We start from the raw sequence: 25,155 nt of genomic DNA, 5'->3' as shown, positions 1-25,155 counted from the left end.
TAACTCTATACTCTTTGCACACACAAGCATAGTATTGTGTGCTCTTGTCAGAAATGCCAGATCAGTTCTAAGACGCCTGACCCTTGCAGATGATCTCCTGTCCCATAGGGGTTCACTGCACTTCTCCAGTCAGGTCCTTCATGCAGGGCAGAGTAGAAAGGAAGTGTGTTCCTTGCAAGTCTTTTTTTTAAAATAAATAAATAAATAAGACAAAAAGGAATGATCCTTCATGCAGGTGCATTTTCCATTTCTGACACAAAGGTCTACTTTCTAAAAAAAAAGAAAGAAAAGAAAAGAAAATTGCTGATCAACATGTTCAGTCCTGAGCTTCAGAACCTTGCCTACATTCTGGTCACAGGCTGCAAAGCATTGTGAAAACAAAGTGATCCTCTTCTTTCTACACCAGCCTCCTATATAATCTAGTGTCCAGCGCTCAAGAAAGACAGTCCCCTGACAAGAAAGACACTGACCTCTTGGAGCGAGTGCAGAGGAGGCCACAAAGATGATCAGAGGGCTGGAGCACCTCTCCTATGAAGACAGGCTGAGAGCTTTGGGGTTGTTCAGTCTGGAGAAGAGAAGGCTCTGGGGAGACCTTATAGCAGCCTCCCAGTACCTAAAGGAGGCCTACAAGAAAGCTTTTTACAAGAGTATTTACGAAGGCATGTAGTGATAGGATGAGGGGTAATGGTTTTAAACTAAAAGAGGGTAGATTTAGATTAGATATTAGGAAGAAATTCTTCACCATGAGGGTGGTGAGGCACTGGGAACAGGTTGCCCAGAGAAGCTGTGGATGCCCCCTCCCTGGAAGTGTTCAAGGCCAGGTTGGATGGGGCTTTGGGCAATGTGGTCTAGTGGAGGGTGTCCCTGCCCGCAGCAGTGGGGTTGGAACTAGATGGTCTTTGAGGTCCCTTCAAACCCAAACCATTCTATGATTCTGATTCTACAATCTGTTATGGTTATCATCAGCAAGCAGCCTAGGGACAGATAGACCAGTTATGGATATATATATACATATCTTTCATCAAAGGATAGTGAGCCATACTCTACAACAAGCTGCCATGTAACTGTTAACTTGTGTCTTGCCTAAATTCACCTCTCCTTTCTCTGCTACTCACTGAACCATTATAGTGTGACACACTTATATGCAACAGATGGCTATGCATATTCTGTGCATTATGTTGTCACTCGATTATACACCATCTGGTTAATTGTACAATCAACATTCATTACACAAAAATGGCAGAAAAGACACAAAGGGAACTGACCATAGTAGGTCACAGAAGAAGGAGCTCCAGCAGGCAAGGCACAGTTTTTGTCACTGTACGCTGGCTGCATTTCAGAGAAGACACACTAAGGTTCTCTGCCACACCTGGCATGTGAAACATTATCTCAGGGTCCCAAGTACTATCTATCCAGGCCTCTTATTTCTGAATCTAGATTGTACTAATTCTCTGATAGTGCCTTGGTTAGCCAACCCATTAGATGAGTTCAAGTTGGCCTTTAGCTCAGTTCTCTGCAAGTAAAGAAGTGACACAGAACAGTTACCTAATGTATTTAGGGTAAGATAAGTCAGAGTGTTGCTTATTTGAAGGAGGAAGATAATGTCCAGATACAAGAGTATCCTACTTTCCACTGACTGTTTTGATCATCAGTCAATGGAGTTTGTTGAGATGCTGCTCTTCACCTGCAGAACAGTCTCATGTATGAGGCTTCACTCTATTTAGTTTCAATCTGTTCCCCCTACCACTGGCACTGGAGATCCCACCTCTCTTCAGCAGACACAGTGTGCCTGAAATTTAAAGATGGCTACACTAACTAACTGAGAGAATTGTCTTCACCATTTGTCATGAAAATAACTCATCATACATGATTCTCCTGAAGGTGAACATTGGCTACACTTTGGGACTTTGATGTTTAGCTCACTGAACACCAGCAGTTAAGCTACTTTCATGAGTGTGGATTTGGGCTGTGCTGGTTTCAATCCTGTCAGTTTAGTGCAGCAGGTTCTCAACTATCACTGCAGGACCATGTAGACAGTCATTGCCTTCTTACTCCTGAGCCTTTTTTTTTTTTTTTTTTCCCTTTTTGTTTTTTTCTTGGAAGCTATCTGATGCTACCTTTAAGAACTGCTCAAGAGTCACAGAAATAATATGTCTTCATGCCAAGAAAAAAGTCAGTTCTGTCATACATCTGTTCCAAGGGAGAGCACTCATTATTTAAGAAATGCATTGCTTCAGCATGCCCGTTAGCACTCCTTTTCTTTTCTTTTACTTCATTTATATTAAAGAGAATTCATGCATCATAAATGAACTAGGTAAGTATTTTCAAAATGACATAGATTTACAGTCTAAAAGTGATTTGTGTTTCATTACAGGTGAGAAGTTAGAAAGTAATAAGATTTGCCTCTATGCTAGACTTTTTTTTTTTTTTTTTTCTTCCAGATCCTGACACTGTACCTCAAAGACTCTGGGAAATAAGGTCTGAACCTCTGAATATGATGTGTATTTTCCAGGTATCCATCTTGACAAGAAAGGCATTGGTTGATTGCCAAACCCCAGTTTACTAAGGAAAGGAGCTGTTGCATTGTGTCTCTGAAAGAGATGATTTCATGACTAAAGTACACTGAAACACTGTTGTCCATTTGGTAGGCAACAGGGATGTTTTGACACATGAAAGCTTTATCTGTTAAGGTAGAATATCATGTTTTCAGCAGCTTTAAATGCTACTGATACTCAGATTATACGTGTAGGTGTTTGGAAACTGAGACCACTGATCTTTTCCCCAGGGCAACATTGCATTCATTTTAGAAGAAGCTGGACTTCATTTTCCACTCATTTTTAATCATCACTACCCCTTACACACACAAACCACCAATGTAAGTGTTAGACACTTAACAAATTTCAGCCTGGAATTTGAGGAGTGAAAAGACTGATAAGCAGTTGATTCGGTCCTGTGATTGGTAACTAATGACTTACATTTATCCTTGTTTTATAATACATCTTTGCCAGAATCCCAGCATTATTAAGTCACTATTTCACCTTCTTTGTGCCCTCTCTTCCCTCACAGACTCCAAAAGTTATTTATGCTGTGAATGCAGTAGTTGGGTTGTTTTTTTCTTGTCAAATAGGTTTTGAAAAGCTTTACGAAAAAAAGGTGCAGAAGGATTGCTTCTGACAGAACCAGACAAATCAATTAATTGATCTCTGGCAGTCAGGGATAATTTTATTTCCTACTCTATTAAGGAAAATCAGAATCAGTTAGCTAATTTCACTAGAGAAAATATCTGTCACCAGTTATTAAACAGCACATGATGGAGACAATTAAGGATGGAAAACTAAAAATGTTTTTTCTTCCAAAAATTGCATTACTTATTACTCAACCTTTAGAACTCTGGTATCAAAGAGCATTACAAATCCTTTGGTTTGACCAAAGAAAAAGTTCTTTCTTCCCCTACAGCAGCACCTACAGCATTTAACCTTTGATGTCTATAAATACTGACACTGTATTTTTGTCCTTCAGAAGAAGATAAATTTAACACTAACTGACCAAATAAACTACTTGCAACACATAATTTATGGATGACTGTTCCTGGTTTATATGCCAGAAACATATAACCATAACAAATATTTACCAACACAAACCTGATTACTTTTATTTTGGAGTCTCTTTTTAATATTAACCATTCATACAGGTTAAGAAATACAATTTAAATATCATGAAGTGCAATTCAAATATGTTAAGGAGTTTCCATTTTTCATGGGGAAGGAGAGGTGGCAACTGGCGGTGTGTGCATACAGAATTCAAAATAGCTTCCAGTGCAATCAGAAATAGAACAGGACCATTACTGAAGGCCTAACATTTTAAAGCACTTGGAATCTGTGGCTTATGGCCAGCAGATCATGTCCTTAATCAAGTTTGATTATTAACCATCACCTAACAGCTCCAGAAGGGCTGATTCTCCCACGATCCTCTGGCTAAACCTTGTTGATTTATTCATTCCTTTATTTGCATGGAGTGCACTTCTCCAACGGGCTCACTGTTGGCCCAGCCACACTCTCCCTAAAGGCACCGTCTTTAAAAGGAGAGTTAGGCAAGACTAATTGTTTTGGAAAACTGTCCTTACTTCTGCACAGTTACAGAGTTCCAACCCAGAAACTTCAACCTTATGTCAATTAGGCATACAAAAGCATGACCGCTATGTATTTGTGGAGATACATAACCAGTTTTTTATTATGTTTTTTATTTTGTTTTTGTACCAAAGTATTAAGAGGAAAAGTAGGCAACATAAATTATTATTAATACTCTTCACTGTTGTTCTTGCTTTTGTTGTTAAAAAACACAGCATGTTGGGTTCCTGCAGAAATTAAGATTCATTTCAGCTCCACTGTTATCCTGATGGACAACCTTTCATAAATCACCTTTCTGGCCTTCAGCAGGACAGAATGATATTGACTCAATTTACAAGGCACTCAAAGAAGAAAAACACTAGTTAAACAGAAAATTCCCATCATTATTACTTCTACCACCCTCTCACCCGGGGAGACTATATGTCAATCCAAGACATCCCAGGTGTCTGTAATGAATATTAACAATGAAAATAGGATTAAAAAAAAGTGTGCCCAAGTTAAAATGAAATTTTGCACGCTCATCTATTCCTTTTCTTCACACTTTCATGCTACTGTAATAGGGGCTACTGAGTGGATGAAGCCAGTCAGAGGATACTGATCAGCAAATATGAAATACAATAAAGGATTTTGTTGGAAATGCAAAGGTTAAAACTGTAGAAGGAAAGCAAATGTAATACTGTGCAGGATATATAGTAAGAAAAATTACTGTAAACAAATTAATGCAGTATAACCTATAGCACCATGTGTTTGGAATATTAATCAGTAAAACAAGGTAAGTGTCAGTGGGGAAAAAAGCAAGGGTAATTAGGAACTCATTAGTGTGACAGCAGAATATATTATCTGTGTAAGTGCTAGGTTTTCCCCCACACCAGAGATTTGATCTGACTGTCAAAGCCAAAGAAAGGATTTTACAGAAATTATTGAATGCAAAAGCAGACTGATATGACAAAAACCAGGCAGCTCATCACAGGGTAACATAAGAGGTGGGAAGATTCCTGGCTAACCTCTGAACATCCTACTAAGTCAAAAAAATCACTGAACCCACAGATGGGTATGGATTTTCAAATGTGAGGAAGTTCATCAGAAGCCAAGAAAAAAATCTATAGTTAGGACTGTCTTCTAAGGTCATAAGGACTGGAATACACAGGAGACTTCTTTTATAACTCAGATAAACCAAACACCTCAAGCACAGAGGATATTTTTTTTTTCCTATTTAACACAAGTATTTGGTATAGTCAGAATGCTTTCTAACATATAGTTGTGGATATTCACTTAGAGACGTGAACAGGATGACAGATGTCAGCTGTTAAAACAAAACAGAGACATGTTTCTTTCCTTCAAGTTCACAGCATCTTTTCCATGTAGTTCATCACAGTAAAAACAAACAACAAGAAGCTTGTATACAGATGGAAACGGCTCTACCTAATCCATCTCAATACCTGAAACAATGCCATAGTTTTCTTTCTTGAAATGGTGCTTGAGATATAGACAAATCATCTGTGAACCACCCCTGTGCCAAGCTAAGGCTCGAAAGAGAATATCTAGCGTTCCATATACATCAATCCTCATAGATGAAATAAAATAATATTCCACTAGACCCACTGTCATCCATGAAGTATATTCTTTTGACCCATCTGAGGCTTCTGGTCTCCTCAAAAAGTATTTCAACTTCTAATCTTCCTGACTGAAAAACACCTGTGGGGTCCAATGTGCAAACAGAGTAACAACTCACACTTGGTTAGGCTTCTCCACAGCCACTGGGTTGTTACAAAAGCTATTAGGAAGAGAGGTGCAAAATAATAAGGGCAAAAGTTTCAGTAACCCACAGGTGCTCCATGTTCTAATTTACAGGGATGTGGAAAAACAATGTGGCCACTAGAACCAGAGCTTTAGGCAAACATGAGTATTCATGTTCCGTTCTGAAACAGTGGGAATTGGCTAAAGTTCATTAAAAGAATATAGTCATTAGATTTATGACCCTAAAATGAACATGTTTTCATTATAGTTCAGTGCAGCTATCATTTAGCAGAGGCTCAACACCCATCCAGAAGCATTTAAAGTAGCTATTGTGCTTATATCTGAACAGATGCTTAAAATAATTTGGAGCATTACAACATGGTATTACAAAAAACAAGTCAGTCAGTCTGACTTTATAGCGAAAGTAACGTACATTGATCTTCCTTGACAGCGATGAAAGCCCAATGACATCCTTCCCTGCCCTGGAGATTGCATGACATATAACTGCATTTGGCAGAAAACAACCTGTTTTGGAGTTTAACTTTTTTCTGTAAACTACTCCTCTGTAATCAGCTGCAAATTAATGGAACAATCAACTCACCCTCTCTGGAAGAGGTCCACATTATGGAATTTGTGTAGCTCCACAGAAAACTCGACTGTTCCCTGGACCTCAGACATGATTTTTTCAGGTCATCACCTAAACAACACATATATACAGGCATTATAAACATTTGAAGTATTTTGCTTAACAGATGCATGAATGGATTACTACATTTTGTTTGGCATCTTGGGGTTCATGCAAAGCTTGAAATTGACTGAAATCAGCTGGAATCATTCCAATGACATTATTGGGCTCCATCTTCAGGAAGACTTGCTAAAAGCCAGATCAAAGCAGTAATTAAGAGAGGTAAAAAGTCTAATTAAGCCTGAGGACAGAATGATAATATTATGGAAAGTATAAGAAGCAAAAAGTAAATAACATATTATGTGCAAGAATCTCAAAGCAAATTTTAATTAACTCTCTTGCTACTTTTGTATGGGAAATTGATTTTTTTTTTCTTCCCATTTTACCAAATGGCAGATATCCAGGGTCAACACAGCACATTTCTGTAAAAGCACAGGCCAAAAAGACAAAAACCCTAGACAAATGAGAGCAGAATTTAGAATTCTCTTGCTTTTGACCCCTCCTATGACTTAACTAAAGTCCTGGAAGGGAAGCTTCTGAGGGAATATGAATAATTTAAAGATTAATGAAAGGAAGAGATTCTTCTAAGGAAAATGCTGACAATCAAAGCACCTAATATGCCACAGCAGCCAGATCGGGATTTTGAAGCATTTCAGCCATTTACAGATCATATCTCATATGTTCATTGAATCAGAATAATTCAGGTTGGAAGGGATCTCAGGAGGTCATACCTTACTCCAGGAAGCTTTGCAAAATCAAGTTTCCAAACCAGCACTATTTAATACACCAGTGTAAACCCTTAACATTTCCCTAATAGCAGCAGAGGCAAGCCAAGGGTTTTTACAGCTTTTGGGCAGATTTTGAATTTTCTATTTACCCTTTCCTCCTTTTCTCTCTGCAAATCTACTTCAGTCAATCTGCAAGCTGTCTGGAAATTGTCTATGCCATCATTAAGATAGAGATCAGATTTGTTTGATTAACATGTTCATAAGCATCATTTCGGTAGCTGTTTCACAGCAACCAAGCACAATATCTGAGGAAGACCCATGTCAGAGCTATTAATAATTCCCTGAGACATATGGGGCTTTAAGGGGATGTCCAGCTCAGACTGCAAAGTGGAGAATTTCTCCGTATGTGCTAACCAGTAGTTTCCATGACATTCAAAGATCCGACCATTTCCTCCAATGAAGCAGGAGTGAAGAGGAGTTTGATACATGAAGTCCTCAGATTAGCATTAGGCTGTAGCCTTCTGATAAGTCTCAATGCTCAGTCCTGATTAGTAATTTTCTAACTGACTGGCTTATTACACCGATTATTTTAAGCTATGCTTGCTTTCTGACTATCCTCTCAAGCACTACCATTTTTCAAAAAGAGCTCATTCCAAAGTTAAAAAGTTGTTAATTTTTTCATTCACTCTCTTCAAAAACAAACATTGCAGATACTGACTCTGGAATGACAAGAATGGGACAGAAGATGTATGTAATACATGGAATATATGTCAATAACTCTAAGGAAGAAAAGAGGGACAATTACTAAGCTACCCATCTGATATACCTCCAAGGTAATGAACTCTACATTAACTTGTGTCAGGCCATGATTTAGGAGCAGTGAAGGTAAACTCAAATGTTTTCACTTGACAAAGTGCTATTCTTTTTTTCTCTCTCCCCCCCTCCCCCCCCCCGCTTCCATCTGAACAGGAATGAGAATAATCCTTTCTTGTTTTGCCTTTCTGCACAAACAAGTTGTATACTGTTTTAAGGCATGTATATCACATATCCACTTGGTTATGCATGTGCTAGTCTTGTCTGAGTGTACAGTATCAAAGCAAAGCAGACTGTGTGTGGGAAGCCAAGAGAAAACCACGCAATACCACAAAGTAATATTCTGACATGGTATTTAGCCTTGAGAAGAGTGCTAATTGAAAGAATTGCCTCTAGATAAATCTGCGTGTTATGCTGAGGCACATTTCCCTAGACCAAAAGCTCAGGATCAAAGGAAATTCCATGCTTCTGAAGACACCAGTATAAAGAGGAGAGGTGTGAATGGGTGGCCAGCCAGTTCAGATCAGCACCAATATTGTCAAAGATAGAAAGAATGACGTGAAGCTAAGGTTAGGCAGGGTGAGTGGAAAATTAAATACATGGAAATACACACACAGATCTTCACTGTATTTATATTTTATGTTGCATGCTTTATATCTTTTCAAAAGAAATATAGAACTGTCCTGAAAGAAAACAAACAAACAAACAAACAACTGTTTCTGTAACTTTATTTCCCTCACTGATCACCAGAATGAGAGAGTAAAAAGCTACTACACCAGGCTGGACTTCCATCCACCCCACTGGCACACCAGAGGATCAGAGTACCTACATCTACGTCAGATGGCTATAGGGACTGAGCCCCCAGCAGCAGGGCCTGGTACTTCAGGGGACACCTGAGAAGTACTAAAAGGGGCCTCTGGCACATCTTATCGTCATGGCACTCAGCAAGGCTCAAATGAAACCTGCTCAGAGACATGGGCATCATGCTTCAATGAAAGAAGCTATGAAATTTGACAAAACAGCTGCAGGCACCCCCAAATCAAGAAAACACAAGTGCTTAAAATGATGCACTAAGTTTTCACTGCTGTACCAGGTGCCTGCTTAAGGGAACCTAATCATATCCCTTCAAAATCCAGTGCTTGTGAAGGACCTCTGACCACCCTTACCCACTGGTCACTGTGTGGGACAACCTTGGGTTATAAATAGAGGAACAGTCGTAAAAATAATACTGAAGGATGCCATTACATCAGCATTTAAACACAATAGAGAACGTTGCCAGTACTGAAGTATCATCAATTTACCTAATAAGCAGTGTAAAGAAAAATACAGAGATGATTCTCAGGAAGGATTTAGTACATTGTTTTCTCTAAAATGTCTGTTTCTAAGTCAAACCCTTTGCATTTTCCAGAAGAGGACTGAGGACTATACTAGTAAATATCCATGGGAAGCTACTAAAGCAATATGGGAAGTGTTTTGGTCATATGCTTCTGTAAAAGCACCCCATGATCTTCCGCCCCTCACTTCCAAAGCACTGGATTGTTTCATAAAGTGCTGTCATTGTCACTGGTTGTGCTGCACTGTCCTACACGCACCAATGCTACAAGTCACGTCACCACTTTGACAGTTTGTCCTTCCAACCAGAGTTGGTGTCCTAGCAAGAGACAGTCAATTTCAATTGTCATTTTACTTATAGTAAGGAGACACTAACTGAAAATCATAGTCCTTTATATAAATAAAGCCCTATGAAAATCTATATGTTTAAAGACTGGAGACTGTCTCACTTGCATTTTTAAAGGAAGGTTTGATTTTACTCCCCACATCTCCATTGCTATCAGTGGAGATGATACCTTCTGGATTGGAGATTGTTTAACGTGTGATACTGGCCAAGCTGCAACAGCTTTATTCAGCTTTATCCTCCATTGCAATCTTTTTGACTCACAGTTTTTGTGCTAAAGACATTTTAGAGGTAGAGTCAAATGACCCAGCCTTCTGACAGCAGGTGATTAGTTGGTTAGGTCCCCCCCCCACACCCCTGTTAAATACCTTGAAGTTAAAACCGAGTCTGACATTCCCTGCTGAGATAGCAATCAGCATCAACCCAGCTAAAGGGAGTAGAGGAAGGTGAGATGGGGACAGCGCAGGGTGGAAATAAGGACAGGACACTGCATACCCTGACAGTCCATGAACTTTGTAGCATTTGTGCAATTACATCTGAGTGAAAAATAAGCCAGACATTTATTTAGTGCTTTCACCATTCTTGTCCATCTCCATCACAGAAGCTGGGGGGGGGGAGGGGGGGAAAACCCACCCAAAAACGCACCAAGGACAAAAGAACAAAACACCATGTGATAAAGGGCAATGACTCATAAAGCTAGAAACATTTATTTAGGAGAATAAAGCTGCCTCTCAAGAAACACAGCACATACTATCTCCAGGATAGCACCACTGTCCTTACTGCTTTTAAAGCATCTTTTATTTTACTATGAATTTCTTCGGTGTTTGTTGCTAGCTGGGCATTTTAATTTGTTAGTTACTTTGTTTATTTATTTATTTATTAAGAGTTCCTTGGTTAAGCATGCAGAATAAAATCACAGTGAGATAATCTTATTCTTCTCTCCACAAATGCCTTCATCTACTGTAAAATTTTAAGGAACAGAGGAACACCATAGAAGGAGGACAAAAACCACACACTAATATGCTCTGAGACCGAAGCATTAGGAGAATAAGCACATTCATTAGACCAAGTATCTTTTGTTCTTGTTGTTTTTCTTTATTAATTAAATTACTCCAATGTTCACCTTCATGAAGCTGAACTGGATCCCAGTTCTTAGGGCAGTGATTGCACCTCAATAGCCTTTTCTGAGCCTATTATCAATCTCTTGAGTCAAAGCAGTCACAAAGTCAGTAAATCCTTTCACTACAACATCGTCATTAACTGTTCCCAGTTTACAGAACCTGTCATGGTTTCTGCCAGCGCGTTAGTAAAATGGGAGAGGTGAGGTCTTCAGCAAAACCATGATTTCAAAAATTAACACCTCATTCTGTTAAAATAAATCAAGCCAGTAATTCTCCTCTAAGATTTTGGGTGAGGGTAAGATATCTCTTTTACACTTTTAAAAGGAGCCAATCTAAATACAGTACTAAAGATACAAAGAAATTACAAGGTTGTTTAGCAAAAATATCACACAAGTAGCTATAACAGTTTATATTTTACCTTTTCTCGGCACAAATCACTGACAGGGCCTAGAACCTGGATCTCCCATAAGTAATATATTTTTAGACTATTCTAGGGTAGAGGTGTCATATTGAATTTTATTCAGAATACTGTTCTTTTCCTTTCTTAAACCAGGTTTGGTGGTTTGGGGTTTTTTTTGTTTCCCCAGCACTGTTGAGGCTAAAGAATTACAGGAACATAAACCTTTTACTTGAATTATTACAAAATTTCCTTTATCCTGAGACATGTGTGTCAACCCTGGGGAAACTACCAAAGATTATGCTTTTACTTCAGCTAAGTGATTCAAGTATGAATTTATGTCCCTTTGACTTGTTGAATTAGACCTTTCATCTTACTATAGCACAGTCAACAAGCTAGAGCATTTACCCTGAGTCATGGAAAGCCAATGAAGTATGTGATCACTCAAGACTTGCCTTTTGCCACAGCTTTAACAGTAACAGAAAAAACACTGCCTGGTATTCAGTTTCCGACGTTCAAGTACAAGCACGGCAGCAGATTGATAAAATACCTACACTCGGTGAAAAAGAGGTGTCATCTCACTCAACAATATGCAGTGAAGTTGCAAGCAAAAAAATATATACAATAAAATTCGCATAGATGATGCCCATATGCAATTTGGAACTCAGCCAGAAGTCTTGTTAGTTTTCTAAATGCACTTTCAAAACCCACAATTTTTGGGTCACTGCTTGTTTGTGATTTTTCTGTTTGTTTTAATAAGTATTACCATTAAAGACTTCAGTCTCAAGTCTGCCTCAGAAATCACGTTACTCTTAGCCATGAGAAACCTAATGCTCTGTTTAGTCATGGAAGTATCAGGGATTACGTTGTAAGATTTCCAGTCTTTACAATCACCTAACATTACCCAGTACAGTTTACAATATGAGATAGTATCACAGCACAAGATAGCACAGCTATTTCAGTAAGATTTTTAGATTTCCAGTCTGCTGTATTCCTTTGAATTTTTTCTTTGGTATGTAAGCCAAAATAAAGACTTGTGATATAGGTGAAGACAAATGCCAAGCACATCATAGTCTTGTTCAAGCCTATCTATTAAACATGGTGTCCTGGTTTCTGCAGGGATGGAGTTAATTTTATTCCTAGCAGCTGGTGTAGTGCTGTGTTTTGGATTTAGGATGAGAATAATGTTGATAACACACTGATGTTTTTAGTTGTTGCCAAGCAGTCAAGGACTTTTCAGCTTCTCACACTGCCCTGCCAAAGAGAAGGCAGGGGGTGCACAAGAAGCTGGGAGGGGACACAGCCAGGACAGCTGACCCAAAGTGGCCAAAGCGATATTCCATACTGTATAACGTCATGCTCAGTATCTAACTGGGAGGTGGGCCAGGAGGTGGGGCAGCTCAGAGTCTTGTAAAGGATCAGCTTTGGGTGGGGAGAAATTGTGCTGTTCATCACTTGTTTTGTTAATAATACTTATTATTATTATTAGTTAATTAATTGTTTGTTTGGGGTTTTTTGTCCTATTAAATTGTCTTTATCTCAACTCATGTTTTTTTTTTCCTTTTCCATTTTCAGTTCTCTCGCCCCATACCACTGGGAGGAGGGGGGAGTAAGTGAACAGCTTTGTGGTTGGTTTAGCTGCCTGTCAGGTTAAAGCATGACACATGGGTTTTTTTCACCACATAAACATTTAGCTTAGTTCAACATGTTAAAGACTAAATTTTTTTTTTATACTTTAAAGAGCTAACTCAGTTTGGATGCAAGCCCTGAAAACAAAAATCTTCTGATATTAAAAAAAAAAAAAGTTTGCTGTTTAATATTCTTTGGAAAATCAATATCCACAATTTTGTCAGAAGCATTAGACACATGTTTATAAAGAGTGCAACACCATGAATAATTTTTTCCAAGGTTCCTTGATGATTACAGCCAAAATGTTATGAGTGAGAGACACAGAAGACAAATAATAAATGATCCTTTAAAAAATTACTCATAACACAGGAGTATTCAGAGTGGAGTAAATAAGGAAAGAGCTGGATTATTTTAGGGGGTTTTGTTTTGGTTTTTTTTCACTTACAAACTCCAGTGTGGTTTGTCATAGAATCATAGAATGGTTTGGGTTGGAAGGGACCTCAAAGATCATCATTTGCCAGCACAACTGAAATTCACAAAGTACTGGCGGTACCTGGTTCACTAGGGACAGATATCCACTCAACCTCCAGCAAGAAAATTAGTGTTATGAGTAAAACCACTTGCACCTCACAGTTGAGAGCCTTCAATCTAGATCAATAGCTTCAAATATACGGTCCACGTAGTCACGCATGAAAATAGAGTGTACATAAGGGATCCAAAAAAAGTCACTTAGGAAAACAAGTCAACAACTTACTTCAAGTCCTCTCATGTTCTTTTCATGGGACCAATCCGCATTGGAGAATTTGCACTTTACCATAACCAAGAAGGCTGAAAAACAATGGTCTAAATTATACCCTTCATAGACTGGTAATTTCAAGGGTATTTAGATGGAGGAATAAATCTACTAGGGAAAAACCCAAAAATACCAGGTCGTGCCAGAGGATTTGTAGGGCAGAACTGAACAAGGGCCAGAATAAATGTCAGGTGCCAGTAGGCTGCTCTTACGAGATATAAAGCCTTTGAGCTATTAGGCAGGATTAAATGTGAACACAGCTGTGCAAATTTAGGTCAGAACACTCGAAAAAAAGAATGAAGAGCAACCTCGATTTGTCCTCTGTTAGCACGTGCCTGTCAGGACATCAGTTCCGAGTTGAGCTCAGCACAAATCACTATCTGCTTACACCAGTTAATAACAACCTGCTGTTGCTATTAAACAGCAGGGAAAATTCAGACAGAAGAGGAAGGAGAGCAAAACAGAAGGAAAAAGGATAATACTAACTTTCACCTGGACTAGCTTCCCACTGCTACATAATCCTCTCTTCTTCACACCTTCCCTACCTCTTTCTTCCCCAACTTGTATTTCTTCTATATAACCTTCAAAAGAAAAAGAGATTTTAAAGTTTTATGCACAACTGAGAGACAGAAGTCCAAACTCCTAAGAATATCATCATCTTCAATCTTCAGCATTTTTTGTGTCTTATTCCCACTGTTCACCTGAATCTTTTTTCTGATATTCCCATTGTCAGTCTTAGAAACACAAAATGCATCAAAAAGCAGCAAGTTATTTGAAACCTATTTAAGACACTCAGACAGAATTATCCATCGTTCTCACATTTGACTGTGCTCCCCTCACCAATAAAAGGAGCTATATTCTTCTCAGTCTGGGCTCTTTTGTTGGTTTCATACACAGAATTAGGGCTCTTTAGGACACAGACCATATATTATTTTCCTGTAGTCATAAGAGAGTCCTGCAATACTTTTTCTTTTTTTTTTTTTTTAAAGTCCTACTCAAGTTCATATATGGCTGATCTCTAAACTGCATGGACATAGGTCTATACTAATTCCTTGGAAGTATATCAGGATCTTTGACATCATTCAAATCTTTAGCAACACCTAAAGGTCAATTCTGTCTGTCTTCTGAATAAGCCACATCTGGGTGTGACAGTCAGTTGACCAAGATCCTCCTTGGAAAGAGGGGTCAGGTGCTGTAGGGCTGGAAAGGAGATATAAGATGGGTAAGATGCATCGTCTTGTACAAGCCATGTGGCTGTCTGATCCATGAGTAAAGGAGCTATCTGCTTTTGAGCACAAACTGTCATGTCAATAGAGACATCACCAAAGAAACCTAAGTACATAACAGATGGACTTGAATGTCACCATGATGCTACTAACTAGTGACAGCTAGTGAACTAGTGACTGCTAAGACAGTGAAAGGCTAATGGATTATGTTTTTTGAGATTGTTCTGACTGCATTTCCATTTCTGGTCATGAAAAATTTCATGGCACTGTCTACCTCCACTGTAAACTCAGCTGTCCTTGTCAGATTTAAAATGCTTATTTTGCATTTTGCCTGATCAAATTCACTACAGAGTTTCACGCAGACAAGTTATAGTCTCCTTCAGATGTTCTGAGGACATTCTAAGTAAGCACATAGTGTACATTAATCGAACTGATTATCCTTGTTTGTGAAAAATTTAAAGCACAGACACTTGCCCATGAGATTAATTTCACTAATTAGAAATGCCTTTATATGTATGAGGTGTTTAGAGTCACACTATAGTCAATTGAGATCTAGCAAATACACTCAACAAGATTCATGCAGCCATCGACACCTACTTTTACTCTGACCACCCAGGGAGCTGAAGATAACTTGCTCGGGTGTAGCCATATGAGCCGAGTCCACATCTATTTAGGTGAATGTCATTCACAGCAAAATTGCACATATAAACAGGATTTTGAATGTATCTGCAAAATCACACATGAAAAGAGTGAGAGAGGCAGAATGTGTGTGTGTGTATAGATATTATTGCCTTATATGTTTAAAAAGGATAAAGGGAAATAAACAAGTGACTCCTCAAAACAATGATACTACATTTTGCCTTCTTTTTCTCTACATTTTGCTTTTTATGATACAGATGTAGACATCTAGCTGGAATCAACATTCAGAGTATCACTGGATTGAAAGGTGTTCAGGACTCACAAGATAGGAAATGCCAAAGATGAGGCTGGCTGTGGAGTCTCTATTCTCTTCTTACTTAATACACATGCATTATGTTCTGATCAGACATTGATCTACAAAACCACTTCTGCCTCTTCCAGTGCTCAGGACACACAAGTTTTAGGAATGAATCTTGATTTTTTAGAAGAGTCTCTTCCTTTTTTTTTCAGATTTCAGAAGATGTGTTATAAGGGAGTGTTGTGGGTTGACTCTGGGTGGACACCAGATGCCCACCAAAGCCACTCTATGAGCCCCCTCCTCATCTGGAAGGGGAGAGAAAATACAATGAAAAGCTCGTAGGTTGAGATAAGGACAGGGAGAGATCATTCACCAGTTACCATCATGGACAAAACAGACTCCACTTGGGAAAATTAATTTAATTTATTGCCAATCAAATCAAAGTCAAGTAATGAGAAATAAAACCAAATCTTAAAAACATCTTCCCCCCACCCCTCCCTTCTTCCTGGGCTTAACTTCACTCCCTCCTCCCCCTGAGTGGCGCAGGGGGACAGGGAATGGGGGTTGTGGTCAGTTCATCACACGTTGTTTCTGTTGCTCCAACCTAAATGATTTTATGCATCTATGATTTCTCTGCTCCAGCATGTGATCCAACCCACGGCAGACAGTCCTCCACAAACTTCTCCAACGTGAATCCTTCCCACGGGCTGCAGTTCTTCACAAACTGCTCCAGCGTGGGTCCCTTCCATGGGGTGCAGTCTTTCAGAACCAGACTGCTCCAGCGTGGGTCCCCCACGGGGTCACAAGTCCTGCCAGCAAACCTGCTCTGGCCTGGGCTCCTCTCTCCACGGGGCCACAGGTCCTGCCAAGAGCCTGCTCCAGCATGGGATTCCTATGGGGTCAGAGCCTCCTTTGGGTGTACCCACCTACTCTGGTCTGGGGTCTTCCATGGGTTGCAGGTGGATATCTGCTCCACCATGGTCTTCTCCATGGGCTGCAGGGGATGGTCTGCTCTGGCGCCTGGCCCCTTCTTCACTGATCTGGGTGTCTGCAGAGTTGTTTCTCTCACGTATTCTCCCTCCTCTCTCTGGATGCAGTTGCTCTTGGTGTTGGGGTTTTTTTTCCTTCTTAAATACATTATCCCAGAGCCTCTGCTGATGGGCTTGGCCTTGGCCAGCAGCAGGTCCAATGTCTTGCAGTCAGCTGGCCTTGGCTCTATTCGACATGGGGGAAGCTTCTTGCAGAAGCCACCCCTGTAGCTCCCCCGCTACCAAACGCTTGCTATGCAAATCCAATACAGGGAGATAGGGGATCCCAGGAAAAAAGAGAGGACTCTGCTGGTTCAAGAAAATATGTGCATATTTAGCAAGTCAGGTTCTCTGATGTCTTGATTGCATGATCCAAGTTTTGAGCAAGTTAAAGGCTCTTAACACATCCCTTTTTATTTAATAAAATTCTCTGAAATTGCTAACAAAGTAAACATTGTCAGCAGCTGCGTTAAAATTTCATGTGGAATCAGTGGAGCTACTGAGTCTCCTAAGGAGCTGTTGTTTTGTGTTTGCAGTGCTGGGGCAAAAAAAGAACAGCAGAGCAAGCAGTGTTGTACTCTTACACACTGAGCAAGACAACAGCTTAGGGCATTGAAAGCTTGACAAGCAGTTGTGGGTTGGATTATTATCACCAAAAATACTCAGAGGCTAGAACAGTGGGTAAGAAGATAAGGATCTTGGGGAGAGAACTTGACAGAGAGGGACCATCAGAGCAGCATCAGCAGAACTAGGATCTTGGTACTACTGGAAGAGGGAATATTTGCAATACAAGAAATTAATACAGCATGATGTTTTACTTTCAGGGTCACCAAAAAAAAATTATAGCCATCTTCAGCTGCAAAATATTTAACAAATTACACACAAAATTTGAAACAAATGTTTATTCCAAGGGGCATTGACTACTATAGAAATAAAGAATCTGTAGATCATTTTCCATCATGATGGTTCTTTGGACAGGCAATCACTAATAAGCTGGAATGCAGTAACAGAGGAACAGGTGCTGGTTTAGAGCAGCATGATTTAAATATAGGCAATAAAATATGCAGAGCCATAATCAGAATGTTGACTTGTTTTAAGTGTTTGGGGGCATGTTGATATAAATAACTGCACCAGGTTTTGCTGTAGAGCTAGAGCTAAATTAAGTGGTTTACAAACAGAGGGAAAGGCTGACTTATTTGTCATGGCATTGCTTGATCTGTGACAAAAAAAGAGAGGGCCAAGTGAGCCACTGCTAGACATGGAACCAACACAACAGGGACTGAAGTACAGCTGCTGAATAAAACAAGGCTAGCAGAGTCTATCAAAACAACAGGAAAAACATTTTTTCCTCAAATTCAGGGCAGCATCTTGGTACACTTCACCAGAAGGATGGCTTTGCACAGCTACAGAGTTTGACTCACAGAAGGGCTGTAATTTTTCCTGAGGCCTTGGCTCTTCTTCCAGCCTCAGAACAGCGGTCCCTCAAGCTTTGCCTGACCAACCTGTCATGCTGCAAGCACGCTGCTTGGTCATGCCATGGAGCTAATGACCCTTCTCAAATGAGTAAGGGCTTGCAGGATGGATGTTGACCCCTTGCGGTTCAGTTGGACAGGGAGCTGGATTTCCCTTTGGAGAGCTGGGGGCACTGGCAACTCGTTACATGGCGCATATTACTGATTCTCGGAAGCATCTAGGTGTTGGCCTTAGTGTTGTTCTTAACACACTTACTTCAGTTGCAAAGCAAACGGTGTCTGAAGAGGAAGAAGATATACTAAGATAAAGATGTCCAACTCAGAGCTTTTTCCCTGAAATGCTCTTTGCTTGTGCCCAAATACTTTCAGCCAAGCAAACATGGACAGCACAGACAGGGAGCTTTCTAGAAAGGCAGCTGCTGAGACACCAGTACCACCATCCTGCCACGCCACCTCCATGTCCCTTGAAGTTCTACTTTCCTAGCAGCGACAAGTGTGAGCGGACTTTATGTCCATGGTGTGCTGCAGATGTACATAAACCAGCAATAAACTGCATATTTCTGATGCAGATAACATTTTGGAGGTAGCAGCACTGTATGCACAGCAGGAAAACGCCTTCTTTCTCCAGTCGCTTTGCAGCCTGTCACGAACTACATGCTGCCACAATTTACACTGGCAGCAGGGCCCAAGCAGGCTGGTTTAGGGCAAGCAGGGTACCCATACCCTGACGTTACAGAGACCACAGTTTAGACATAGCCCTCAATTTGTAAAGTCTAACCAGATGGCAGCAGGAGATGCTTCTTGCCAAAATCAGACAGAACTGTGTTGCTAACATCTCCACACCCAGGAGAGAATTGCCTGCTGAGGCATGGGCAGCACAGAAACCTTCCTCTTCCAAATGGGACTTCTGAGGCCACGCTGCTTTCTAATGGAGTTTGACTGCACTCCTGGCTGGCTCCTCCCAGATACCAGAGCTGCTGTTCTGCCATTGTAAGCCCAGGCCAGGGCCTGAAATCTCATGAGCACTGTCCTCCTTCATGGTTTGCAGTGGGGTTCATAATGAAATAATGGAAGGAATTTGATTTTGGATCCAAATGGTCACTGGGGCCTTTTGTGGGAACTGATCATCTACCACGAATGGAAAGGCCTGTTATGTGCAAACTTCCTCTTTCTGTCAATAACTAAGTTCTTTATAAGCAAAGTATTGAAGGTTTTTTCAGTATTTTCTTGGTGTAGGTAATTGTCTAAGCTCTCTCCTAACTTGTCTTCCACAGACAAGGCATGCACAGGACAATCCTGTCAGAAGATGCCAATAGCAAAACTGGAAGCAGCAGAGTTTTAACCTCACGATTACTCCAAAAGCTGAGGCAGTGAGAAATTACATCAAAGGCTTCATAATCTTTTCATTACAACAGCACACTGTTGCAAAATATGAAAAATATGGGCAGCAGTTCCAGTAACAGTCATTGCGGAATGGAGGCAATACAGAAACATACATAGCAAAACCATACTTCGTTCATCCTCACTCAGTATCCCGTCTCTAGCAAGTCACAGAAGAAAGAGAAAGAATATAGTTGGTAGAAGAAATTTCATATGGTCATTCATGTGAAAAACTCCCATCAGGTACAGAAATCTGAAGATTCTGTGAGGACAAGGCTGTACGGACATCACATCTCCAAAACACTGCGGTAAAGTTCTCCCTCTTAGATCCACTCAACCGTCCTTCCCAATTTTCTTTGTCAGGCTATTGTTCCTGACAATCAAAATAAAAAAGGGGTAACTTTTTTGCCTGTTTTTGTTGTGGTTTATTTTGTAAACCTCCTTTGTCAAAGCTCTGTGTCCGCAGGGACACTATATGCCGTGTTGCAGAAATACTTTAAAAAACTGAAGAACATTTCATTGCTGTTCTTGATCACTGCCATATGGCAGTACTAAGTGTGTTTTGGGTACTGGACTATTTACAATATAGCAGTGATGACTTCTTTTACTAGTTTGCCATGGCTTACAGATCTTGGAGCTCTATTTAATTTTTTGATGCCTTAGGTAATGCAGACACACAATTTCAATTGGCAGCCAGAACCAGAATGTGAACACACCAATACTGTACTTTTGTACAAATTCCAACACTTCCATATAAATATTTATACTGAAAGAGACACAAGATAGGGAAAGATTCTAGGAAGCTATCACGTGGGAACTCTTTCCAAGGCAAAATATTGCAAATTATGGAGGAATTCTCCCAGGTACCTGGCTTTGACACCCTAAAGCCCTGCTTTGTTGTTTCAGTAAGGACATAAAGTTTAATACCACTCTTTCTCATGTCTTTAGAATATTATATATGCATCCAATAAAAATACACTGTATGAAGATACTACTTGGTGTCTGTTGGTCAAACGGGGTATTTTCATAAAGTTTCAGAAAAAGAAACAGATGGAAAAGTGTAGCCCTGCCTGCATAAAATGAAATGAAAATGTTTCCTGCTAGACCTTTTCATAGTGTGTGGGATAATCTCAGCAAAATGAAGTGGTGCACCCAAAACCGTGTACTCCTTGTGACCAATTTGCAGCCATCAAAGGTGTCATTTTGATTATTTTGCTCCCATTTCACTAATACAATGCAATTTCAGGAACAAGAATATCTCGATGAAAATATATATCATCACAAATACCTTGTACAACACTACAATTGCACAATCACATACCAAGGTGCTAAGCTAAAAAAAAAAAATAATGAAAAAACCAAACCAAAACAACTTCAGGTACTCCAGGTCAGGAATTCAACAAGAATAAATCACCTAGTCAGAAGCAGAGAGGTTATCTATGAGCAGAGGAAATTTCATCGCCCTAGCAGAAACTGGGACATTATTTTGTATTAAACTATTCTTATTCAAAGCAGGAATCTTTAGCAAACAATCTTTAGCCCAATTTTTCAATTTTATGCCAACCTGAAAGACAATACTGTTTAGATTTCCACTGGCACATTGAAACTTATCAGATCATTTGCTTATTACTAGTTTGAAATAGTGTAATCTCAAAAATTATTGACAGTATTTCCTAAGTAACTGAGTTCTCTCTAGAGGACTAGCCTCCAAATCCTGACCCTGCTAAATTTTTGAGCTCCTTATATTTAAATACCTCACAGAGAGCATTCAAGATCTCTTAAGAATGAAGACTCAGCTCAGGAGAAGCACTAACAGCTTCTAGAGCAAGATGTGACATGACTGTCAGGCACAAATCAACCATCTATATTAAAAGAAGCAGAGGGCTTTTCCTTAGTCTCCAAACAAAAAAGTGAGGTGCACGTGAAATTGAAGTCAAGAGAACATAATTAACCATAAAGCTATAAGCAAAAATAGGTACATCAACATCTAAATAAAACTCCCCAGCATGTGAACATCCCTGTTCAGAGAAGGCTTATTTAACACAAATGTCTGCTCTGTTCCTGTGGGTTTTTCATAGCCTAATTCTTGGTAAGAGATTAATCATGCCTGTTGTCCCACAACCAAATGCTTAACCCCCATTGGTTTTGATTTTTGTATTAGAAATACAATCGACATGTAGAACATCAGGAAAGCTCACAGTGCACTCAGTGCTATATGCAGCTTAACAAGCCCCAGCAAATTTCTTTCTTATGACCTCATTTTACCTCTCTTGTAGAGTATCTAGCTGATTTAAAAATTCTGTATGGCTTTTGTCAGAAGCATAGTTTTATTTCCAGACCTTACAGAAGTGATGATGGGCCTGCAGGGTTGAAACTAGCTTCATGTTTGCATTTCACTCTGAATTTTAGACACTAGCTTGTTATGCAAGCAAACATTTCAGATTCGATCTGAAAATCAACAAGATGCAATGAACAGAGGGCCTCCAAAGTCATTTTATTGCCACCTTAGAGGAAATGTTGTTTTTTTTCTCTTGTTTTGGCCTCTGTGATTGTTTACATCTATGTAAGACACTTTAGGAAAAGGGTAATTTTGGACATCTTGCAGATTCAAATACGTAGCCAGAATGTCAAACCGCTACTATTTTCACCCATGACACTAGATACAAAATTATTAAAGCTCAACTTTCAATAGTAGTCAGACACCTAGGGAGAAATTCCAATGCCTAAATATAGAGATCTAGTGCCTTTTTCTACCCCCTAAGGTATAAAATATCTATTCACAACTGGCAGTTTACCCATGATGTAGGGGAGTTCTGTTTCCTTTTGAAGCAGCAGCTAAATACCAGATGAGGCACCCTGAAGCCTCTCAAATGGCACTTATGGTTAGGCACCTGAATCTTTCCTCTAAAGTCTACAAACGAAAAAAGCCTAGAAAGTGATTGATCTTAGCCTGAAAGAGTCACCCAGCTGAACTAATTCAGCCTCTAGTGACTGCATCTCTTTTGGATGTAATGAAAGCTTAAACACTTGGATCTCTACATGCGATGTGTGCATTAATAACTAAATGTAAGTCTTAATGTGGGAATGCATCTCATTCTCAAACTGAAATTCACCTCACCTATTTTAGGTATATACATTGTCTATCTCTACATATGGGCTGTTTGTCTAGCAAAGAGAAAAAAAGTGGGCACCTTTAGAAAGAGACTCCTCTGACCCATTTTTCTACATCCATTTTACACTGAAATGAGTCACACCCTCTCTCTCCACAGATTAGCAGGGGAATTTCAATGCTTATCCCTGATGTAGACTTCTTAAAGACAGATGAGAAATCCCACTTCTGGAAAAGTGGATATTGATCGAGAACTAGGTATCTGCCTCTCAGAAAAACCACTAGACATCCACACGTATCTTTAGACTCCTAAGATGCATTTGAAGCTCTAAATTTTAAATTTCACTAGATTTCACTGCTCTGCAAAACACAACTCAAAACAATCCCCTTAAAGGAAACAGAATTTTCAATTATCTACTATCAGACAAAAACCTATCGCTAGGCATCTAAATGCAACTTTGACCTACAGACTGTATACATCAAACAGAAAAATAAATCACAAGATTTAAAAATAGATCCAAAACTTTGATGTAGGGATTTCACGTATCAGACTAATCACTCTCAGTAATCTTTAATGGAATTTTGTTTGTTTATCTATCTTCTTTATATTTTCCTAATTTCTAATGACTCCATGGAAAGGAAAGGTAAGATTAAATCATAGCAAAAAAGATCATAGAATCACAGAATCATAGAATGGTTTGGGTTAGAAGACACCTTAAAGATCATCTAGTTTCAACCCTCCCTGCCATGGGTAGGGAACAACTAGACCAGGTTGCCCAAAGCCCCATCCAACCTGGCCTTGAACACTTCCAGGGATGGGGCATCCACAACCTCTCTGGGCAATCTGTTCCAGTACCTCACCACCCTCACAGTCAAGAATTTCTTCCTAACATCTAATCTAAATGGACCCTCCTTCAGCTTAAACCCATTACCCCTTCTCCTATCACTACACTCCCTGATAAACAGTCCCTCACCATCTTTCCTGTAGGCCCCTTCAGGTACTAGAAAGCCACAATTAGATCTCCCCGGAGCCTTCTCTTCTCCAGGCTGAACAACCCCAACTCTCTCAGCCTGTCCTCATAGGAGAGGTGCTCCAACCCTCTGATCAGCTTCGTGGCCTCCTCTGGACTCGCTCCAACAGCTCCATGTCTCTCCTGTACTGGGGCCCCCAGAGCTGGACACAGTACTCCAGGTGGGGTCTCACAAGAGCGGAGTAGAGGGGCAGGATCACCTCCCTCGACCTGCTGGTCACACCTCTTTTGATGCAGCCCAGGACACGGTTGGCTTTCTGGGCTGCAAGTGCACACTGCCGGCTCATGTTGAGCTTCTCATCAATCAATACCCCCAAGTCCTTCTCCTCGGGGCTGCTTTCAATCCATTCCTCCTAGATGCAACAGGAATTATACTATGAAATTAAATCCTGCCCACTCACAGGTAGAAGTTCCTTTGCCTTTCCCCTAACTCCCAATATAGGGAATTACATTTTCTGGCTTATAAATTTTCCACTGCCATATTGTCTGTTTCAAACCAATTTCCAGTTTTGATGCTATAAAATAGCTGCTTTCTTCAGCTATAGAAAAAATGAAATATATGTATGCTGGAGAGCACTTTGGTGCTCCTCTGAGTTCAAGAAATGTGAATTATTGTTAGAACAAAGTAACAAAGCAGCAAGCCACTTCTTCTCTAGGAATGATGGCCTGTCATTCTGGGCAAGAAAATATAAAGGCTTATTTTCTCCAACTTATATTATCATCATCAGCATCAGTTTTCAGTGCCTCACAAGATCCTTCTCTTAAAAAAAGCTTAAAATCTGAAAGAAAAAAAAAAAAAAGTGTGATATCAGGGGTTAAAGTCTCATCAAGTCTTCAGAGTTTAAATCACAATCTTGAACTTGTTGTATTGAATAAACATTATTAGCAGCCAGACATCCATGAAAAGTAATTCTCACACAGCGCTGAAAATTAGGAAAACAGACAGAACACACGACTATGGCAGGCATGTGATTTCATCAGGCCATAAATAGCAATTTGTGAAATGTTCTATTCTTCTGCATTGGAATATATATCACTATGAAGCAGATGAAGACAGGCGACCCAAGCTATTTACAACTTCTGTCTTAAGGAAAATGCAGTTCTGTTTCCATAATGTCCTGATAGCAGAGACAGAAGATGGCAGAGCATTTCCTGAGTGTGTGTTTCATGCTTTATAGCAGCCGAGCAACACACAGGCTGCTAGGGAATAAAATCACATGTGGGCCAGGATGTACTTTCACATGGTCTAGAATCTAACCCTGATCCT

General features: G+C 39.8%; 1 protein-coding gene across 1 annotated transcript in view; it reads right to left on the bottom strand.

The window, feature by feature from the left end:
* Window positions 1-25,155, bottom strand: part of FAM135B (family with sequence similarity 135 member B) — a 210,309-nt gene that overhangs the window by 140,458 nt on the left and 44,696 nt on the right. Inside the window, exon 2 of the mRNA XM_075743262.1 lies at window positions 6,466-6,561. Coding sequence (XP_075599377.1) covers window positions 6,466-6,542 — 77 coding nt within the window. The 5' untranslated portion in view covers window positions 6,543-6,561. The remainder of the gene's footprint in view (window positions 1-6,465; window positions 6,562-25,155) is intronic.

The sequence above is a fragment of the Balearica regulorum genome, chromosome 2 (assembly GCF_011004875.1).
Source record: "Balearica regulorum gibbericeps isolate bBalReg1 chromosome 2, bBalReg1.pri, whole genome shotgun sequence".
Classification (NCBI taxonomy): Eukaryota; Metazoa; Chordata; class Aves; order Gruiformes; family Gruidae; genus Balearica; species Balearica regulorum.
Note: the sequence above shows the minus strand (reverse complement) of the source record. Positions and strands in the feature narration are given on the sequence as shown.